A 22,339-nucleotide genomic window follows, 5' to 3' on the forward strand; every position below is an offset into this window, starting at 1 on the left:
GTATATGTATGTAGCTTTAAAAGTAAAGGCAATCAACTTTACTGTTTTTTCCAATACAAATACAACACTCTTTTTCCATTTTTTTTTCCAACTTAATGTCAATAGCCATTAAAAATAAAAAATGTACGTTTAATTTACTACAATGTTGTCGCAGTAAATTAGGTTATAAAATGACATCCCTTCCAGTTTTATGCTTTTTTGTTAACCCATACCCTTCTAAGTTTTTTTTTTTTTTTGAAAGACGCAATATAAAGCATTATAGGCCCTGTTAGGGCTGTGTTTTTAGTATAAAAATAAATTTATAAATTTTTGTTTTTCTTTTAAGGAAGAAAAAACTGTTCATCCTAACCTCTGCTACCTTCAGCTTCTGTTGCCAACGTTACAGACACACATGCTGAAAGCAATTATTGGCAAGGAATAAAATAAAAAACACAGCATATTTATGGAGAAAAAATATTATACACAAAATATTGAACAAATTTACAATAAATTTCACAATGTCAATTTATTTTTTTATAATTTGTATTGAATTCTTTTTATGTAACAAGAAAGAAGAGAATTTACTGGTTGGCATTAAAACTGAAACGACAGATTAAAATTGCTTAAAATGTTCACTTGGTTAAATAATGAATTTTTATTGCTTTTTTTTTTCTTAAGCTTTAAGTGAAAAAGTTCGTTTGTGTGTAATTGGCTTGGAAAGTCAATAGTCGTTTTTCCAAGATCCGTCGAAACGTCTAGATAACCCTTTATAATAGAGCAACATGTCATGCAAACGACTGGTACCATAAAAGTCTTGTTCATTTATTATTCGATTTAAAGCGATTTATGTCTGTTATTATAATAAAATTTTAACTATGACAAGCTTTCCGTCCGTCAGTCTCTCTATTTAAAACAAGATAGATTCTAAACGGAAGTACATAGAGAGATGAAAAGCGACGGACGTACATCTGTGGTCGTCACAGAAAGTGACTCTGGCGAGTGTTTTATAATTTGAGTGTTAGAGACATCTGGAAAAAGTACAATATTATCCAATCTAAAATACTAAATGATACACAGAGCGAAAAGGAAACATTCACGCCTGGTACCAAATTGACACCAAAGAGTTTATAATTTTTCAATAACATCCGTTGTCAAAGTACATACATACGTATAGGGTTGCCAGCCTGGCTGGACTTGGCTGGATTGTCCAGCTTTTTTTATGCTTCTCCAGTTTCAAGCTAAAATTTAATTTGTCCAGCTAAATAGAACAATATTTTCAAATCTAAAATACTAAATGATACACAGAGGGAAAAGGAAACGTACACGCCTGGTACCAAATTGACAACAAAGAGTTTATAATTTTTCAATAACATCCGTTGTCAAAGTATATACATACATAGGACAAAACAATGTAATGTTGACAACGCAACGTTGCTAACATTGCAACAATTCATTGTCGAAATCTAAATGTTATACACATCCGTTGTCTAAATGTTAACAAACGTGGTAAACTCACTATTGGCAAGGGATTGTTTGTCAATAGTGAGCTTTAAGTTTGTATATTCTAGACCATTATTTGATTCTAATAAGATATAAGAAAAGACTATCTCTCTATCCAACAGTCTGTCTGCTAAAAACATGAAAATGCAGTTTTCTACAGTTATTCTTCATTGATTAGTTGTATACTTGAATCAAAATAATTTGTTATAAGAAATTAATCATTTTGCGATTTCTATAGATTTCAGTTCACAATGGAGCCAAGAACAATAAAAGATCCTTTCGAAAATCTCATTGATGCTCATATTAATCTAGTTATATGTTAATATTTTCGGCCGGTATATAAATATTCTTTTTGAATTAATAATGCACCTTAATTGCCTTTTGCTTTATACTCCTAAAACTTCTATGTACATTACGCACTTTTTACAATACAAATAACACGATTTTAAATTCTTTTAAAATGTTGTTTCTTGTTTGCAAAAAACAACAAAAGTTTAAAAAAAAAGAAACCAAAATATAAATACTACTTTGCAACCACTCCTTATTCTTTAAAATAAGCACTTTACAACAAAGTTTTATAAAATTCCTTTTATTCATATTTTAAGTATTGTTGTTGTTGTTGTTCGGTAGAAAAAGGAAAAGAAATAAAAACAACATTCTTATTTCCATCAAAAGGTTTAACTTTGAAGTGTCATCTGCATTTGTGTATGGAACAATAGAATGCAAATAGAATTGGAATAACAAAAAAAAATATAACATACAATTGTATATGAGCACTTTTCAGTCTACATTTGAGTGAGTAGTGAGTGAAACATGTTTATGCATGTTAACAACAAATGTATGTAATTTTTAACCAAGCATACAAGAAACAAATGCACCTATGTATAAACCCTTATACAGGTATCCTAGGATTACCCTGAAGTTTTAGAAGGAGTTAGTGCAACCTTTTTTAGAGTAAATTGTTTTCTACAAATGTCAAACTATTTAGTTAAGACAAACGTAAATATTTTTTTGTCTTTATAATATGGAAAAAAAAGTCAGTTATTACTTAACTATTTTATTAAAAAGTAATCTATTTAATAGTCCAATCAATTCATAATAGAAGCGAAATATGGAAATTATCTGTGTTTATTCCATTAAATAACTAGCAGACATTCACCACGAACTGTGGGTATTTGCATAAAAATATTCATATATATATAGTACATATGTACATATAAACTAACAACAACATATGAATTACCATATTTTTTATAAACAATAACAGAAAAAATGTTTTTTTTTATATGTTTTTCCCTAAACTATTGAATATGCATTTTTACATATGAGAAGCAATAAACGTATACCTATGTTTATACATATATATACTTGTATGTATGAACACACAGTGTGGCAGTTAACAACACTACATCAAAAACTAGTAAGAATGCTCATGACAAATCTTATATACCCACCATTTAAGCGTATGTTTTAAATTTAATTAAATTACGTCCTAAATATAGACTTAAATCTAAATCGCTAGTTATGAACGTAAATGTGATTTTCAGAAGACGACCTTATATGGGTGGTAGAGTCAATTACGGTCCACCATATATTATATAATTTTGGTCGCATAAAACTAATTTGATCAAAATTGTATCACGATTACTGTATAATTAACTAATAACTTTATGGACTTTTAAGAAGTATTTCGATGGTGAAATCATAGACACATATTGATCATATTCAATACCAACAACAAACCTTATCACTAAAGAATATTTATGAAAAAATTTCAAGTGTGTAGCTGCTCTAGTATGGTCCCTATATGGACGCCAACAAACAGACGGACAGACATGTCTAGATCGTCTTAGAATTTAAAGAATAGATCTACGTTGTAGTTCTAGTTAGTTAGTTTAGTTAGTTAGTTAGTTAGTTAGTTAGTTAGTTAGTTAGTTAGTTAGTTAGTTAGTTAGTAGTTAGTTAGTTAGTTAGTTAGTTAGTTAGTTAGTTAGTTAGTTAGTAGTTAGTTAGTTAGTTAGTTAGTTAGTTAGTTAGTTAGTTAGTTAGTTAGTAAGTTAGTTAGTTAGTTAGTTAGTTAGTTAGTTAGTTAGTTCGTTAGTTAGTTAGTTAGTTAGTTAGTTAGTTAGTTAGTTAGTTAGTTAGTTAGTTGTAGTTAGTTAGTTAGTTAGTTAGTAGTTAGTAGTAGTTAGTTAGTTAGTTAGTTAGTTAGTTAGTTAGTTAGTTAGTTAGTTAGTTAGTTCGTTAGTTCGTTTCGTTCGTTCGTTAGTTCGTTCGTTCGTTCGTTTCGTTCGTTCGTTCGTTTGTCGTTTCGTTCGTTCGTTCGTTCTTCGTTCGTTGTTCGTTCGTTCGTTCGTTCGTTCGTTCTTTCGTTCGTTCGTTCTTCGTTCGTTCGTTCTTCGTTCGTCGTTCGTTCGTTCGTTCGTTCGTTTCGTTCGTTCGTTCGTTCGTTCGTTTCGTTCGTTCGTTCGTTCGTTCGTTCGTTATTGTCTTCGTTTTTCGTTCGTTCGTTCGTTCGTTTTCGTTCGTTCGTTCGTTGTCGTTCGTTCGTTCGTTCGTTCGTTCGTTCGTTAGTGTTCGTTCGTTCGTTTTGTCGTTCGTTTTTCGTTGTTTTCGTTCGTTCTTCGTTCGTTTCGTTCGTTCGTTCGTTCGTTTCGTTCGTTTTCTTCGTTCGTTCGTTCGTTCGTTGTCTTTCGTTCGTTCGTTCGTTCGTTTCTTCGTTCGTTCGTTCGTTCGTCGTTCGTTCGGTTAGTAGTTAGTTAGTTAGTTAGTTAGTTAGTTTAGTTAGTTAGTTAGTTAGTTAGTTTAGTTAGTTAGTTAGTTAGTTAGTTAGTTTTAGTTAGTTAGTAGTTAGTTAGTTAGTTAGTTAGTTAGTTAGTTAGTTAGTAGTTAGTTAGTTAGTTAGTTAGTTAGTTATAGTGTTAGTTAGTTAGTTAGTTCGTTAGTTAGTTAGTTAGTTAGTTAGTTAGTTAGTTAGTTAGTTAGTTAGTTAGTTAGTTAGTTAGTTAGTAGGTTAGTTAGTTAGTTAGTTAGTTAGTTAGTTAGTTAGTTAGTTAGTTAGTTAGTTAGTTAGTTAGTTAGTAGTTAGTTAGTGTTAGTTAGTTAGTTAGTTAGTTAGTTAGTTAGTTAGTTAGTTAGTTAGTTAGTTAGTTAGTTAGTTAGTGTAGTTAGTTAGTTAGTTAGTTAGTTAGTTAGTTAGTAGTTAGTTAGTTAGTAGTTAGTGTAGTTAGTTAGTTAGTTAGTTTTCAGATAAAGTCAACAAATCTTCTGCAAAACTGTACTTAATAACCTATTGGTTCCAGCAATTATTTGTTCGAAGTTTTTACTTTTTCATCTGGGTGGTTTAGAGGTAATAAACTTCTAATAGGACATTTCTATCTTAGTGACCCACTGTTCAAAATATAGAACATAGAGAAGAAAAATTTAAAAACAGTAAAAAGCATTTAGTTAGATGGATGGTTATATAAGAGTTTATATGGGGGCATGTAACATCTGCGGTAAACTAGTGCTGCCACATAGACATACATTTTTGCATACATATGTAGATATTTGTAGGTATGTATGTTTATACATACATTTCTATATGTACAACAGTATTAATGTATGCGGTTTCAAAGTTGAGGTAGAATTTGAATATTGGCACACAAAAAAAGAGCAGACGAAAAAACATGTTTAAAATGAAAATTTATAAAACGTTTCTAAAATGGCATTTAAGCTAATGAAAATATTCGACAAACTTTCATATGCAAACATTATAGTGAGTTTAAAACTAAATATTTTTTAACACATATTCATAAATTGTTTTTTAATTCATATTTTTAACGAAAGTCAATCGATTAAACTAAATGAAAGTAAAAACTATAATAGATGTGTGTAGAAAAGTGGATTAATTATTGTTTGCACTTCATATATTTTTTTTAAAGTTATTTTTAATTGGTTGAGTGGATTGCAAAGAGTATAAAATTTTGAAATTTTGCTTATATATTCGTATCTGCCTTTTTCACTTTAATATGTTCTTTTGTGAAATTTTCGATTATGTTAAAAAAGACAATGTCTTCCAATTTTAAAAAAGAAACTTAAACTTTTTCAACTCTTAAAACTCTTCCATATATTACAGAATATTCTAACACTTTTAAGTATTTTACAAAAAGTGAAGTAACCCATTTAAAAACACATTTTCATTCTACACTACATTTATTTTCATTTCAAACTATGTATCTCTTAGCTTAAAGTAGAAAAACAAAATAAATAAATTTCACTTATTATATAGAGACCACTTTTCTGGCTGGTTAATAGTGACCGACCAACGAAAATGCTGTTAAATTAAAAAAAAAAACTCACACACATAAAAACGTCATATATACAAACATACATATATAGTACATACTCCATAGTTGAGCGTTAACATAAGACATATTAAACAAACAAAATAAACCAGCAAACTGTTTAAGAAAGGCTTTTGAGAAAAAAAATAACAAAAGGGATTATTAATAAATTAAAAATTTTATAACAAAAAATATTAAATAATTAAAAATAATAAGTTTTATAGAGTCCAATATAATAAATTTGAACAAGTTTAGTTTTTCTATAATTTAAACTTTGCTGGGTTTTACTTCCCACTAAAGACTTTGTCCGAGTAAAACCACTTAAAATTTAAAAAAAAAACAAAAACTTTTTATATACCATTACTACTTTTCCCCCATTTTCTACAACATTTTTAAATTGCAACAATTTCTGCAATGTAATTTTCACAAATGTTGCTGTTTATTTTATGGCAAAAATGTTTTTAAAACCATATTCTTAAGATGATTTCTTGGCTTACGGGCAAACATGGCGGTAAAACAGCGAATTCCGGCAATTATTAATTTAAGAGCAGAACGGGGGAAAAAAATTAAATAAATAATATTAAAAACAATGCAACACCATGTCTATAATCAGTAAACAGCAGCTCCATTTTAACTGCAGTTTGGAGGGTGTTTTCACTGAAACTCTTGCTAAAAGTAGTGAAAATGTGTTAGATACAATAATGTTTTAACAAATACAGCGCACAAAAAAATGTGTAGGGTTCATAAAAAAAATATATAAAAATGTCTGTATAAGTACAATGGCTGTGGTAAAAAGTGTTGGTGTTAGAAAAAAAAATGGAAGCAAACTAAAATGAAAGCAATTTTTTCTCATTTTCATTTTAATAATGGTTATGTTTAAATAAAACTACAAAAAAAAATAACCATAATAAATGCAACAGAAAATTATTTTAAAGCATACAGTTCTCACAACATGCCATGAGCTAAAAACAACAAATTAAATTTATGGAAAGTTTTGTTTTATTATTAATATTTTTTTTTTTTTTTTGTTTTCTCGGAACATGGTTTTTGTGTCCAGTGTTTCGTGAAAACTCTTAACATAATTAAGTTTTTAGGTTGAAATAGCATTTTAATTTAGAAAACATATTTCAATTGATTTAATGATTTATATTTTTGTGAGATGTTAAAATATCATTTGATATTAAAATATCATTGCCTTATAATACGAGAATAAATGTAGTGATATTTCACATTATAAAATAATTTTAAATGTTAGAATATTTTGTATTTTTTGAGTGATGTACATACGTATGTAAGTCTAGTAGATCGACCTTATCGGTATGGAAAGCAAAATCGTTCAAAATCAGTTCAGCTGGCTTTTGCCTTACCTAAAAACGTCTTCAGAATATGACTTTAACTGCTAATGAATGACTTAGGCTAGGTTTCAAATTCAAAGAAATACATCTAGGTCACTATCCCGCCTGTGGTGTGCTCCTTTTCATGAAAAAAATCACTGAATGTATTATTATTCAATGTTCAGAAACTCAGTTTTCTGGACGTAATTCCTAAGAATTTTCCAATCAATCCAATCACTGTCCTCTCCACATGCTTTACATTCGTCTGAATTCGCATGTCCAATTTTGTAGAGATGAGCTCGTAATCATGTGTGTCCACTCAGAATACGTACAATCATACTAACTTCAGACTTGCTTAGAATCTTTGTGGTTATAACCATCGTTTTATTATTCCAAGAGGCTTTTGTTGGGTCGAATGGTTTTGCGTTCATCAGGTTAACTACCTCGCAGTTTGTGTTATGATTGGGTAAACGGTCGTATATTTCTGATTTTGGGTCTTCAATATAGAACCCTAGGCCGACTTTGTTCCCCAATTTATAGCCATCCGTATAGCAAAGGATTCCTACTGGTATTTGCTCTACGTTTCCGCTTGATCAAGACATTCTATATGGGATTAGCGCTACAAAGTTTCCGACATATCTTGTGTCTGATATGCGATCAGGCACGTCCGATAGTTGTGTATAACCATCCAATGTGTCCAATATACATTGATGATGTGTCCTATAACCGCTTATGACCAGTTTGCCTAAAGTAAAGAGCCGTTCGGCTGAAAGAGCCGCCCATGATTGTGTATAACCTTCCAATATGTACAATATACATTGATGACGTGTCCTATAATCGCTTTTGACCAGTTCGCCTAAAGTAAAGATCCGTTCGGCTGAAAGAGCCGCCTCTTATCTTAAATATGTTTCAATGGGTGGAATATCTAGCAACGTTTCCAGAACTTTGGTTGAAGTAGTACACATGGTACCACTAATACCCAAGAACTCCCTGTAGTTTGATATTACACTTTCTGTCTAAAAAAGTCCACCAGATTATTAAAGCATAAGCTTTTACACTTTCATAAAGCCAATTTGTCATAGTAGAACTAAGACCCCACTATAGGCATGAATATTATTCTCCTATATATTGCCCAGCACCGATGTGCCCTGTTGATCCTATCCTCTATGTGGTGTCTCCATTTTAATTTCCGGTCAAGTATTACACCTAAGTACTTAACTTTGTCTCCGGTATCTATTTGACCAGGAAAAAGGGTTCAGTTAAGTAGAAATGTTTCTCTTTTTTGTGAAAATATAGATTTCCGTCTCCGCCGGGTTAGCATTCAGACCGCTCGGTTGAGCCCAGCTCAGAGCCCCTTCAGCTCCTCTACACAAGTAATTTGGATCCTTTCTCTTTAAAAGTATTACGACATCGTCTGCATAGCAGACAGGTCTAAGTCCTTTAGGTTCCTCAGGAGGCTATTAATTGTGGTAACCCAAAATACCACCCTGTATACCGCGAAATACCTTTTTTCTGATATATCATACATCTAGCAGCTTATTCAACCGTTCATAAGCATGTAGTTGATCCAGTTACGGAGCACCCGGTCAACATAAAACTGGTCTAGGGATTGTATAAGAGTATTAGTGAGCATGTTATTGAAGGCGCTTTCGATGTCAATGCATACCGCCAGTGTATATAGTTTGCTATCGAATGATTCACCTATGTAGTGGACAACTTCGTTTAAAGCGGTTTTCACCTATCGTCTCTTTACATAAGCATGCATAACCATACTATTGACTATCCATTCCAAGGTTTTAAGTAGGAAGGACGTAAGACTTATCTAGGCTTCAAATCGTTTACCTATCACATACACTATTAAATTAATAGTGTATTTGTTTAAAAACACTTCCACTTATTGAGAATTTTTGTTATTATAAGTTTGAAATGGAAGTTTATTACACACTTATAGAATATAAAAATGTTTTTATGTGAAAGTTTTATTTCCTTTTTTATTTCCTGTGTGAGAAAATCACTTTCATTTATTATATCTGTGTATGTAGTCTATAATTCAATGTCACTGTCAAACTTACTTATGCCAATTGCAACATAAAATCAATAACTAAAATGTTGTATTATAAATATTTTTATTTATTTATAATTATACTTTTCAAACTTATACACATACAAACTGTTTTAAATTTAAAAAATAAATTTAATTACGTTTCTTATTAGATACATGGATAGATACTAACTAACATATACTACATAATAACATACATCCATACATATAGAAAAACAAATATGTATGCTCGTTCTTAGTACTGATGGAGGTGAAAAAGTTTATAATTAAAAAAGTTAAATTAAGTTCTGTCGCTCACCAACTAAACATTTATAACAACTAACAGCAAAAAGAAAAAAAAAAAATAGATTGTTTAGCGGTTTATTTTTCATATTTTCTTCAAAAACACGAAAAGTCTTAAGCAATAAAAGTTAAGAATTATGTTTCTTTTTCTAAATAAAATATAATGCCAGGAGTATAATAAATATTTATAGGGAAAGAGTTGTTGGTGGTTGCTCTTTTCTGTTGTTAAGTGATTAAATTACTATTTAGGTTTGAAAGGCTTATGTTGCAAAATTGTATACGTTAACCCATTAAAAACCACAATAAAGATTCATTGCTTCCGAAAAAGACAGTGATTTCCATTAACATCTAATCACCTGGTTGGCTCTAATTGATCTTTCGTCACGGATGTACTCTTTGTAAACGAGGGTGAAAATAATCAGAAGATAATTCAGTGACCCCTTTGTAAGCGAGAGAGTAGACACTTAAAAACAAACTTAAGCTTTTTGGCTGTCTCTTCGTAATCTATGGGGTGACGAATGGATTTCTCGTGAAACAAGCACATGTTAAAATAGCTAGTCACCTGGGCAGTCGGTGACTAGGGGTAACTCTAAGTAGTAGGTTGAATACGTCCGAACTGCTAGGATATACTTGTGGTGTTGCTACAAATACATACATATATGTATTACAACATATGTATGTATTTAAGGATTATAAACCTACTTATACGCTTAGTAAGTCTATCAAATGTTCAAATTATTTCCAAATTATAAAGTGTATCACGACAATGCTATTATATTTTTTTTAATTTAAAATTAAACAAAAAATAACAAATTATTATACTCATGTCTAAACATCATTCAACATGATGCACCTACACATGTCTAATATATATTTAAAGTACTTTTGCAAAACACATACATATAACGTATTTGTATATGAGCTTATATATTTTTCACCCTATTTACTTTTATACTTGTGCGTAAGCATTATATAGCAAACAGAGCGGAAAGAAAAATTTACAAAAAAGTAATGTTAATAAACAAAAAACAAACAGAAATATAAATGAAAATAAAAATATATACATATAAACAAAAAATAATATACCTCCCCATTTAAGGAGGTGTTGAGTATATAAAAAAGCTATAAATAATTAAAACCATAGTCGCCCCTTAACAATTTCGTAAAATTTGTTTATAAATAGAATGTAATTGCGTACATTTTCATTGTAAATGGAATTTTTATTTTATTTATAAGATGGAATTTTTTAATATTTAGTTTCATTAGAAAACTCTAGATTTTAGTTTTTGGAGTTTAAGGGATTCCCCTACCTTAGCTAATTAGCAGTTGTCAATGAATTCAAGTCGTGTTAGAGCAAATTGAGTCTACGAAAAAACCAATTTTTCTAAAAAAAGTGTTTTTCTATGAAAAAAATTAAAAACAGTTTTCTACGATTTTTCTAAAAAAAACTATTTTTCTATAAAAAAATTGATTTTCTGGCAAAAACAGTTTTTCTCGCAAAAACACAATTTTTCTAGCAAAAAACAGTGTTTCTCGCAAAAAAATAATTTTTATAGCAAAAACTGTTTTTCTAGCAAAAAACTGATTTTCAAGAAAAACTATTTTTTCTATCAAAACCCAGTTTTTCTATTAAAAACTATTTTATGCCTTATAGAAAGCATTAAAATTACAGAGAATAAGTATAAAATGAACCCCATGGCGTATGATGTTTTAGGTTACACTTTTAATAATCATACGCTATGTAGTACTCAGTATGAGTCAGTATCAGAAATACGAAGTGCATAAAAATTGCTTACAATTACCAACAAGTAAAAAAGTATAGTCGGGCGTGGCCGACCATATGATACCCTACAGCAGTTATCGGTTTATCTATTATATGTATTATTTTTAATAATAAAGCATTTATGTTAAATTTTGCTTTAATTTCGATATGTGTTTAATGAAAAACTGATTTTCTGATAGATGGGCGCTATGGTCAAATAAATATACCAATTCTGGACAAATTTGGTAAAAAAAAAATAAAATAAAACGTATCTGTGCCTAGGGATATTGGGTCCAAATCCCAATTTATGGGATCCGGTTATATGGGGGCTAGATGAAATAATGAACAGATATCAACCAAAATTCATATGGTATATCGTTGAGTGAAACGTGTGCCAAATTTCATCGAATTATTTTCCAATTTGCCATCCTTAGTGTGATTACAAGAACAGACGCAATGACGGACATGGTATAATCGACTCAGCTGAGCTGATTGGTATACTTAAAGTTGGCTATAGGATCATTTATTCTATACGTTATAAACATCAGCTCAAATCCGATATAACCCTCCGGGGCATGTTTCCTTGATGAAAGACCCTTATCTTTATGAAAGTCCCTAATCTTCATGAAAGACCCTTATCTTGATGAAAGACCCTTATCCCGGGGTAAAGAGGTGCTACAAGTACCTCTTGTCTGACGGTACTATAAACTGGTGATGATATTTCATTCCCTGGGGTCTATCAAGAGCACCACATAATCTGGTACTACGGGTGGCCAGTTGCCCAAACGACTTGTCCTGACTGAGCAGTTGGTTGAGGTTGGTTGAGCAGTTGGTTGAGGTTCCAAATTCGCGGGAAGGGGGTGCTTGGTTAAAAGATTGATACACGGATAGCTTTCTGTTACCACTTCTAGTTTCTAGGAGCGGTACAAACCACAGGGCAAGACTTTGGATTAACAAAATGTTGTAATTGACCTAATAATGCAAAGATTGGGTATGTGATGGAATGAGATGTATCATTCGGATACTTGTATCTGATGGCTGACAGGAATCCTTAGTTGTATCTGTGGAGATGTAGGAATGTCAAAAGGAGCGTTGTAGGAATGTCAAAAGAGGCGGTTGAAATGTTGGTTATGCCTTTATGTTTAATTTGTTGGCGATTTTTCTTCATGGTTGAGTGTGTTGGAGTTTACTCTAAACATGTTCAACTTGTCACAGTACTGAAATAAGTCTGGCTAATTAAATATAGATCAGTGTTTCGGACTACTAAATACGTCCTCTAGGTACTGTTGCCGAATCAATAGAAGGCATCACAGTAGTGTGATTGGGCGGCTTTAGGAGGTCCAGGAATGCACTGGGGTGAATCTTTATATTGATGATGAGTATGTTTGTAGAGACAGAGCATTCCTCATGACATCAATAGGATGTTTTCACCTGATGTCGGGACCACCGCTTCTATAGACTCTAACTAGTGATTTCCTTTTCCTTTGTCGGCGTTAGATTAAGCTTGATCCATGACACCTGTCATTCCCCAAGAGATTAGATAGCTCGAGCACTCGAGCAAAAGTGCACGTATACTGGACCGGAAACAGCACTTCGACATTAATACCCTCCCCAATAAAGTGGTGTAGGATATAAATAAAATAAATAGTGTTTCATTAAAAAAAACTTCATTTTTTCTAACCTTTAAATATATTTTTATTTTGCACAAAACCTTACAAACAAAAAAAGTAAAAATATACTTGACCTATTTCTAATTAATTTCATTAGTGTCAATATCAGTTGCTATTTTTTCCCCAAAAATATATATAAATACTTGTGTCAATGTAAACAAAAAGAATACAGACAAAAGCTAAAATATTTCCAATGGTTCAATAGACATTATCAAATACACCTTAAATTGTTTTGTTTTCTTTGCATACGTCCTACCTTCATAAAAAAGTTCTTAAGAAAGAATTATAAAAAGAAAATATAATATCGTTATTATAACCAATAACAATTTTCATTTTCATCTCTAATTTATTTATATGGCACAATTGTTTAATGTGCGTTATTTTTTATCGTTAAATGTATAAATAAATATTTTGTTTGGCAAATTTTCTCTACTTAAATATTATCGATAAAAGTTTAACAATATATACGTAAATAAATACAATAAATATTGTTTAAATAAATACTAGGTATGGAAAAAAAGAATCGAAAAAAAGCAAGAAAATAACATTGAAAAAGAATACGTAACGAGAAAAGTTTCAATAGTAAGTTTTTTAAATAAATATTTAACCGGTGTTGGTCATAGTAAGCAACAAAATTGTCTATCTGAATACAGAATCCCGTGTGTATAAATAAGTAGAAAGTAATATGATTATCTATGTGTATAATAGTTGGTTTTATGATTCCTAAGGGATTATTTAAAAAAGGCAACTAAATGTAATTTAATATTTTTTTGTTTTCTTCAAAGAGGGGGAAATTTTATTTAAACTTTTAACAGTGTTTGTTAAGAGAAAATTGTAAATTTTACCTGTTGTTGTATTTTGTTGCTTCGCAGATGGGTTAAAAATTTATGAAAATTATCGTAAGGTAACAATACATATTTTATAAAGTTTCCGTTTATTTTTTTTTAATTTTAAAGATTATAAAGCGTGAATGTATAATAGAGTAATACAAGTAAATGTAATATAGTGTTGCGCTACATTAATTGTTTGGCAAGTTTTGTGTAATGGGAAAAAGTTTTGTACAATTTTTATACTTTTTAATGTTTATAAAATGGAAGATTTTGTAAAAAACTTTTAATTAAAAGTTAGTGCAATTTATTTGAAATAGTGCAAAATCTATTAACGAATTAGTTTATGTTTAATATCGGAATAACAGGCGATCTTTCTTCTTAATTATGATTTTTAAAATAATTTAATATTTGAAAATAACTTCGGACATATGGCCATAGTAAAGGTTCCATTTTGGGCCATAATAAAGTTGGCCTTAAAGGCGTCGAAATGCCTCAAGTCTCAGAAATCAAGGACTTTAAGTATTCGCAGCTAAGCACCACCCTGTTATATATCGCTCGGATCAATGTCATCCACACTAGCATTTAAAAGTGACTTTGGAATATGGCCACGGTGATGGATGGATGTCAAATTTTGGGTTATAAATAATGGAGGCCGCTCCAAGGCATCACTTGTTGCTGGTTTATTAGAATAAACTAGGGCCTCCGTGGCTTAACAGCACCTTATTGTAATTACATAACGCTAGAATCAATGTCATCTATATTTCTAAACAAAATATCACTGATCGTGATGCAGTCTATTCTATTGGTCGTAATGTGATTGAGCCACAAGCGTATAAATCGCACTAAATTGTGAAATTTTCTCGAAGTAATGGAGACTGTCCGGCCATGCTCTGTAATATTTCTGAAGACGTATTGGCAATTTTAGCTGATATATTCAAGAGGTGTTTCCTCACTGATACCCGTCTTATTAGCAACGCTCAATATGCCTGCGTAAAGGGTAAGTCGGTTGAGAGTGCGCTACATGAGGTGGTTGGTTGTATTGAGCACGGCTTAGATCATATGAAATATACTTTAGCTGCATTTCTGGACATATAGGACGCCTTTAACAAAATTAGATAGAATAGAGGCCATCAGGGAGTCGCTAGTCGTACTCGAGGTTTAGGAGTTTCTAATGAGTTGGATAGTATTGATGCTTGATAGCAGAATTATCAACTCAACCTTAGGGGATGGTGGAATTCGGAAACGAGTTACCAGGGCTACACCACAATCCTCAGGATGATTGAATCTAAAGGTCACTACGTCATCTTCTTACCTTTAGATTATGCGGATAACGTGGTGATAATGGTCAAAGGTAAATTTCTTTCGACAATCAATGAGGTCACGCAGGCTGCATTGAGCAATTTATCAAACTGGGTAAATAGGAATGGGTTGGGTGTGAATCCATCTAAGACCGAGCTAGTTTTCTTCACTAGGAAATATGAAGAAGAGAGTTTTAGCTTGTCAAAATTAAACGGTGTTAAAGTCAGTCAGTGGCTCATTAGGAGCCAAGTATCTAGGGATCTTCCTAGACCGCAAATTGTCTTGGAAGAAAAATATGCAGGAACGGCTTAAAAAGGGTCTCAATGCCAATTAAACGAGCAGAAACTCTATTGTTAAGAATTGGAGTTTGCGACCAGACATGGTAAATTGGATTTACACGTCCGTAGTAAGGTCCATTATTATCTATGTGCCATTATTACAGTGTGCTGTGTAGGGATGAAGAAAAACAGCTATAGGTTAATACTCAATAAGGGTTTAAGGTGTGCTTCTATCGGCATAACAAGTGCCATTGAGAAATACGTTGAGAGTGTAGCGTTTAGGTAATTGTTCATATTATTTGAATCAGCTCTAGTAAGACCAAAGCAGGTGGTATAAACAAGTATACTGTACGAGGTAGGTCTAACAGGAATTAAGGGAAGTACGGAGGGTATTTCTGATCATTTGGTTACGAACTTGGACTTCGGAATGACACCTTCAATAGTGATTTTTAGTAGGGATGAGTTGATTAGATCCGAAGTACTGTTTGAGGTGTGTGCAGTCTTTACTGATAGATTCTGGCACAGGGGCCGGGGTTTTTTTGGTGTATGGCAACATACAAGTGTCTTATATACTTCTGAACGAATGTAGCACAATTGGAGACTTTAGGGGTAATAGGGCCGGCAACGCACAGGATTTTTGCAGGTTGTGTGCGGACGAAGAGGAACTGGACGAAGAGGAACTGCCCCTGTCCCAGAATACAGAGTCCGAGACTGAAATGGGTAGGCTAAAGATATCCACGATGAACTAGTAGATGTAACAGGGTGTAACTTTGGCGACATTCTTGGTTTCATCAGGGGAATATTTTGGTTATTAAAATTCATTTTCTGACTAAAAATGTTGTTTTAACAAAAACCAGTATTTTTATCAAAACCCAGTTTTTTATAAAAAATTAGTTTTTTTCTTCAAAACCTTAAAATACTCCCAATCGGCTCAGAATAATCTTCTGGATTGATTAAGCAGTCCGTCCATCAGTCTTTTAGTTCCCCCTAAAAACTTTGTAATTAAAGTAATTGTTTGATGTCGAGAAATCGAAATAAGAATCTTCGTAATAATAGGCTCCATATTAATTATTCCTAAGCAGCCAGCCATAAATTTCAACTTTTCGCATATAGGTTTCAAAATACTCAACATTCGAATTAACACACTTCAATTACAAATTCACTAATTACATTTTTAAATCATTGCTAAAAAACCATTTAAGAGAAAGATGTATAAAAATATAACATTTATAATGACAGCCATTTAACCACACATGACGTATTTTATAACAGAAAAAAAAAATAATTATTATTTTACTTTAATTCAATGAATCGTACATTGTGCTATCCTTTTTTTATTTTTGCAACAGTCATACTATGACATACCGACACTATCATTGCAATTTATTATTATATGATATAAATTTCTCACCTCTAGCTGACAACAAATATCGTAGACAAACCAGGATATATTTCATTTGCCATATCCGTAAAAACTTTCAACAGTTTTAGAAAAGTGAAAAATGAAAGCAGTAAAAAATGTAACGAAAAAAAAACGTATTACATACGTAGAGAAAAGTAATGGCAAGTAGTGTGTGAAAATGTGTTGCAATTAATGTCACATCAGTTTTACGTTGTCTGTTGTCATTTGTTGAAATTTGTTCAAATTAAATGCAGTCAGTATACTCTCGGTTGGTCCTAACTCAAGACAACGACTTTTACTATGAATCTGTGTATGTATGTGGGTATCTTTATATACACCTACAGACAATACCGGAGACAAAAATTCACTTTTTATAAAATATGTTGCATAAAGAATAGAAAAATTGTTCATACATTTCTTGCTTTTTCTTTAACCTAAAGCTGTAAATTTAAGAAATACAAGAAAATGAAACTGAAATAGTTGCAGAGAAACAAAAACAAATAACTAACTACTATTGTACCTACAAGCATCTACTATAACAATGTCAAAAACACTGTCACCTATTATATATATAGGTTGTCTTTTTTCTTTCAACAATTTTTGTTTTTTTCTCAGCTTTTTTGGTTAAAACAGTAATTCAATGTCTTAGAGTTTCTATGCAACAGATGTACTTTAGTTTCTATATATGTAGCAAGCAACACTTTTTTACATACTACCTTTGTATGTAAGTATGTTTTATATATATGTAAGTGTCTTGTCTTTTCATTTCATTTTGTCTCGTCAGTACTTGTCTTTTCGTTGTGATCCTTTTAGTGCAAAATTATTCTTTTGTTACAATTTACTATTTTTTTGTTTTTTGTTTTCTATTGTTGCTTCATTTGGTGATTGCTATGCAACATCTTACGGTATGTAATTTCTTATATTTTCCTATTTTTTGTTTTATTTTCTTGCTGTCAGCAAACTGTTTTTACATCCAAAGACTTTCGTTTTGTTTTTTTCTGTTTTTTTTTTTTTTTTCGTAGAAAGTACTTTAAGCAAAGTAATAAGAATATTTACATTTATGTATGAATTCTGCAATTACTAAAGAGAATTTAATTACAAATGCCAACACTTTAAAGAATTTAAACAATTAAGAATGAAAGGTCGGGCATGGTCGACCCTATGATAGCCCACACAGAAGAATAGTTGTAAAAAATTTGTATTGTTTTTTAAAAATAAAGCATTTAATTAAATTTTTTGCCTCAATTCGGAAATATTTTAACAGCTTGTTGACAAAAAAGTGGTTTTCTGAAAGAGGGGGCAGGGGTAGGTATGGACTTATTCCTACAAATTTTGGGTAGAGAGATTTAAGTTTACATTGAAGTTATGTATCATGATACTAGTGTTTATAAATGAATTATTGACCTTTAAGGTCATTTTCTGAAGCGACCTTTGTATGGGATAGCTAGGGTTATATGAGGCCCGATTATTATGGCAATCGGCCACCAGTAGTAACATTTTAGAGTTAAAGAAAACTTAAATTAATATAATGAGGAAAGACCGAAGGAGACGGTTATTTAGGACAGTACGGTTGTAGAAAAGAAAGAAGAACCGTAAGGAAGTAACGAAAAAAACCGAAAAAATGGGGGACCGAACTAACGAAGTCAAAAAAACGTCCAAGAACGAAGAACGAAGAACTAACTAACTACTACCACGAGGCTAAACGAACGAACCAAGAACAACTAAATAACTAACTAACGAATAAAACTAAGAACTAACTAACTAACTAACTAACAACTAACTAACTAACGAAAACTAACTAACGAACGAACTAACAAATAACTATACAAAACTAACAACTAACTAACTAACTAACTACTAACTAACTAACTACTAACTAACTAACTAACTAACTAACTACTACTAACTACTAACTAACTAACTAACTAACTAACTAACTAACTAACTACTACTAACTACAACTAACTAACTAACTAACTAACTAACTAACTAACTACCTAACTACTAACTAACTAACTAACTACTAACTAACTAACTAACTAACTAACTAACTAACTAACTAACTAACTAACTAACTAACTAACTAACTAACTAACTACTAACTAACTAACTAACTACTAACTAACTAACTAACTAACTAACTAACTAACTACTAACTAACTAACTAACTACTAACTAACTAACTACTAACTAACTAACTAACTAACTACTAACTAACTAACTACTAACTAACTAACTAACTAACTAACTAACTACTAACTAACTACTAACTACTAACTAACTAACTACTAACTACTAACTAACTAACTACTAACTAACTAACTAACTACTAACTAACTAAACTAACTAACTAACTAACTAACTAACTAACTAACTAACTAACTAACTAACTAACTAACTACTAACTAACTAACTAATGAACTTACTAACTAACTAACTCCACAAAAAGTCCCATATTTAAGACTTTTAAGGTCAAATATTAATATACCTATAAGTATAAATTCGTCCTTATTGATCCTGAAAAAAAGATCTGGGCAACTAAAATTAATTTCTTTGTTAACATTACTACATGCAAAAAAAAATATTTGTATGTGTACATTACCTAATTCATACTTCAACGATATACGATGACACGAATAAAACAAATACTTAACAATTTGTTATTTGACACAGATATTTATCTTTTACATTTGACATCGTATGTGTTAAATACAACATTTACAAACGAACGCAGAAGTAATTAGAAACGTACTTACAAATGAAAACAAACATATATATAATTCAAATTGAGCAGCCATTAAAATAATGAAAAATCAAATAATTTTCTTGTTAGTTTTATAAAAAAAAATATATATATACATGTATACGTAGACAAAATCCCATGTAAATTGACATAACATGACAGTTGACAACTACTTAAGTTAATTACAAAAGACATTTAAAGAAAATGTTGCGCTCTAACTGTATGCGATTTCAGAAATGGAGAGTGAAGATTTTATAAGAATTTTTAAGAATTTTAGGTTTTTTATAAATGAAGATATAAAATTTTGTTGATTTTATTTGGAAAAGAGTAACAACATCTTAATGAGAAGCGTTTAAAAAAAATATCATTTTATGTAAAATTGTGAAGTTCTTTATTCAATTCGTTTAAATTACATTTATTTATAAAGTAATTTAACTAAAACATTTAACTAATCATCTTTTAAATATAACCAACATTTATTCCCCTATTTACTTACACATATCCATACATATTCAGCAATGAGCAGTAAGTTACATTTGATGATGTATCATTACTCGTGCCATTTTCTTTTGATAGTTATTAACATTTACATTTAATTAACATTTATTCCCATAAGTTTAATTTATTTCATATTAATGTTTGTATAGTAAAAGCTTTATTAGTCTAACTATGTATTTACATTTTATTTTATTTCCTTCTATTTTTTTTTTTTTTTTTGCAGGTTATTTCTGGCATATAACAGATCTACACTTAGATACAATATATTCAACGCAGGGAGATGTAATGCGCAGTAAGTAATTTGTAATTTATTATGATTAAATTAAATTATGTTTATAATTGTAATGACAATATTATTTTTTGGAAATTAGAGTAAAGTTGGCACTACTTCTGCCTTATGAAACAAGTGTCCAGTAAAAATAATCATTGAGAAGTAATAAGTTAAAAATCAATTAAAATTTATTTTCATACCTTATTCATTGGCATATTAAGTCATTATTTTAAAACCACCATCACTTACCGATAAGCACTTAAATAAGTTACTGAAGTAGGAAGTTAAAACAGTGTTTTGGCTCTCATGTTCGTTAGTTCGCTGTCCTACTCACACCACCACTGCTTAAATATTTTATTCTAGTCATAATGTAAGTCATTAAGAGTAATGATTTCATATGATACCCTACACCAGTGAGTATGTTAAAATGTACATTTTTAATGAAAATAATTTGATTTTTTCCTTTATTGCAAGATATTTTTATAATTCGTTGACAATAAAAGAGGTTTTCTACAAGAGGATTTATATGAGGGTAAGGGTAAATATGGACCTATCCTTATAAACTTTAGTAGAGGAATTTACATTTGACCTTCAAGTCAATTTTGGTTTTTGGTTGAGATACTAGAACATTTGACATAATTATAAGCTAAAATGTTCTATTGGGGGGTATTCAATTCATATAAAGTTGTCATGATGCAACGGGAAATTTAGAGTTACGTAGTAATTCCAATCCTGAAGCCATAAGGGACTATTTTTCTATTTCTTACGTGATTGAATATGCGTATGATTGATAAAGTGTTATTTTGAATTAAATATTACGTATACGCAACATTATGTCATTACAGCGGGAAGTTTGGAGTTACGTAGTAATCCCAATCCTTAAGCCATAAGGACTATTTCTCTATTTTTTACTTGAATAAATATGCGTATGATTGATATACTATTATTGTGAATTTAATATTACGTATACGCAACATTATATCATTATATCTAAGAAATGTTCTCAAGCTGTAAATGTAATTTTCTAATGCAACAGCAGTATATGTATGATAACTTTTGTGACAGACTGAACATAAACACAACATATACATACATATGTATATTCCCAAATATATGTATGTGCATTCATACCCACACTTTAATACAAAGACGTATGGTTGTATGGGGGCTAGGCGAAATAATGGACCAATTTAAACTATTTTGAACATGCTTCGTTCTTGGGTCAAAAGAAGTGTATATACAAAATTTCATTAAATTATATTATATTACAAGGTTTACATGGGCACATAGACAGACAGACAGACAGACGGACGGTGGACAGACGGATATCAGCACAAACGCATAAGAACTTCCCCACTATATTGGGTATAAAAAGTTATCTAAAAAGAATTTAAAACAAATCTTCCTAACTTAAATATCTTGTCAGATTCGGTAATAATATATAACATTTTTCCGGCCCTATATATAATACATGGATCGTTGTATATATCAGACTCGATAAAGTTATTTGCTCCTATCTGTCCGTCTGTATCTCTGTATGTTTGCTGAAATCAATTTTCTAGAGACTCCGGATATCTTCGCGAAACAAATCTTCAATAGTTCTATTAGACATATTTTCGAAAAGTTTACTGTTTAAAATCAGTTTTATTGGTCCATAAAAAATGAGATATGCTCAAAATTCTTTGAAAACAACAACATACAGCTTTGCTTAGAAATGTTGTTGTATTTGATTTTAATAGAGAATAAGACAGCGGCTGGAAATAACAACAACATATAACAATATATGTAACGGCTGAAAACAGGGATGGAAACTATTTATTATAGAACTTTGGATTTTTTTGGAAAATATTGAAAGAACAAAACTCATATTTAAAAAAAAAAAATAAAGTTTATTTTTATAATAAAGTAATATTTTTTAAAATATAAAGTTCTTCTTATGGTATTCTGAGTTAAAAATTGTTTTATTTTTTTGCATCAACAAAAAAAAAACATTTTTCCAAGAATTACCAAAATTCTATACACAACGTAGACATTTTCATTGGAAATATTTTGGTTACAAAATAAAAAATAAACGACAGTACAAAATGACAAAAAATTTTCTTAA

General features: G+C 30.6%; 1 protein-coding gene across 2 annotated transcripts in view; it reads left to right on the top strand.

The window, feature by feature from the left end:
• LOC119602636 (acid sphingomyelinase-like phosphodiesterase 3b) overlaps nucleotides 1–22,339 on the top strand; it is a 281,130-nt gene that overhangs the window by 162,160 nt on the left and 96,631 nt on the right. For both annotated transcript variants that reach the window (XM_037954250.1, XM_037954251.1), the window contains one exon: nucleotides 20,188–20,256. In XM_037954250.1, the coding sequence (XP_037810178.1) occupies nucleotides 20,188–20,256 (69 nt within the window). The remainder of the gene's footprint in view (nucleotides 1–20,187; nucleotides 20,257–22,339) is intronic.

Source organism: Lucilia sericata, unplaced genomic scaffold (assembly GCF_015586225.1).
Source record: "Lucilia sericata isolate MDLA Ls3-8-SP2 unplaced genomic scaffold, ASM1558622v1 Contig000246F_arrow, whole genome shotgun sequence".
NCBI classification, from domain to species: Eukaryota; Metazoa; Arthropoda; class Insecta; order Diptera; family Calliphoridae; genus Lucilia; species Lucilia sericata.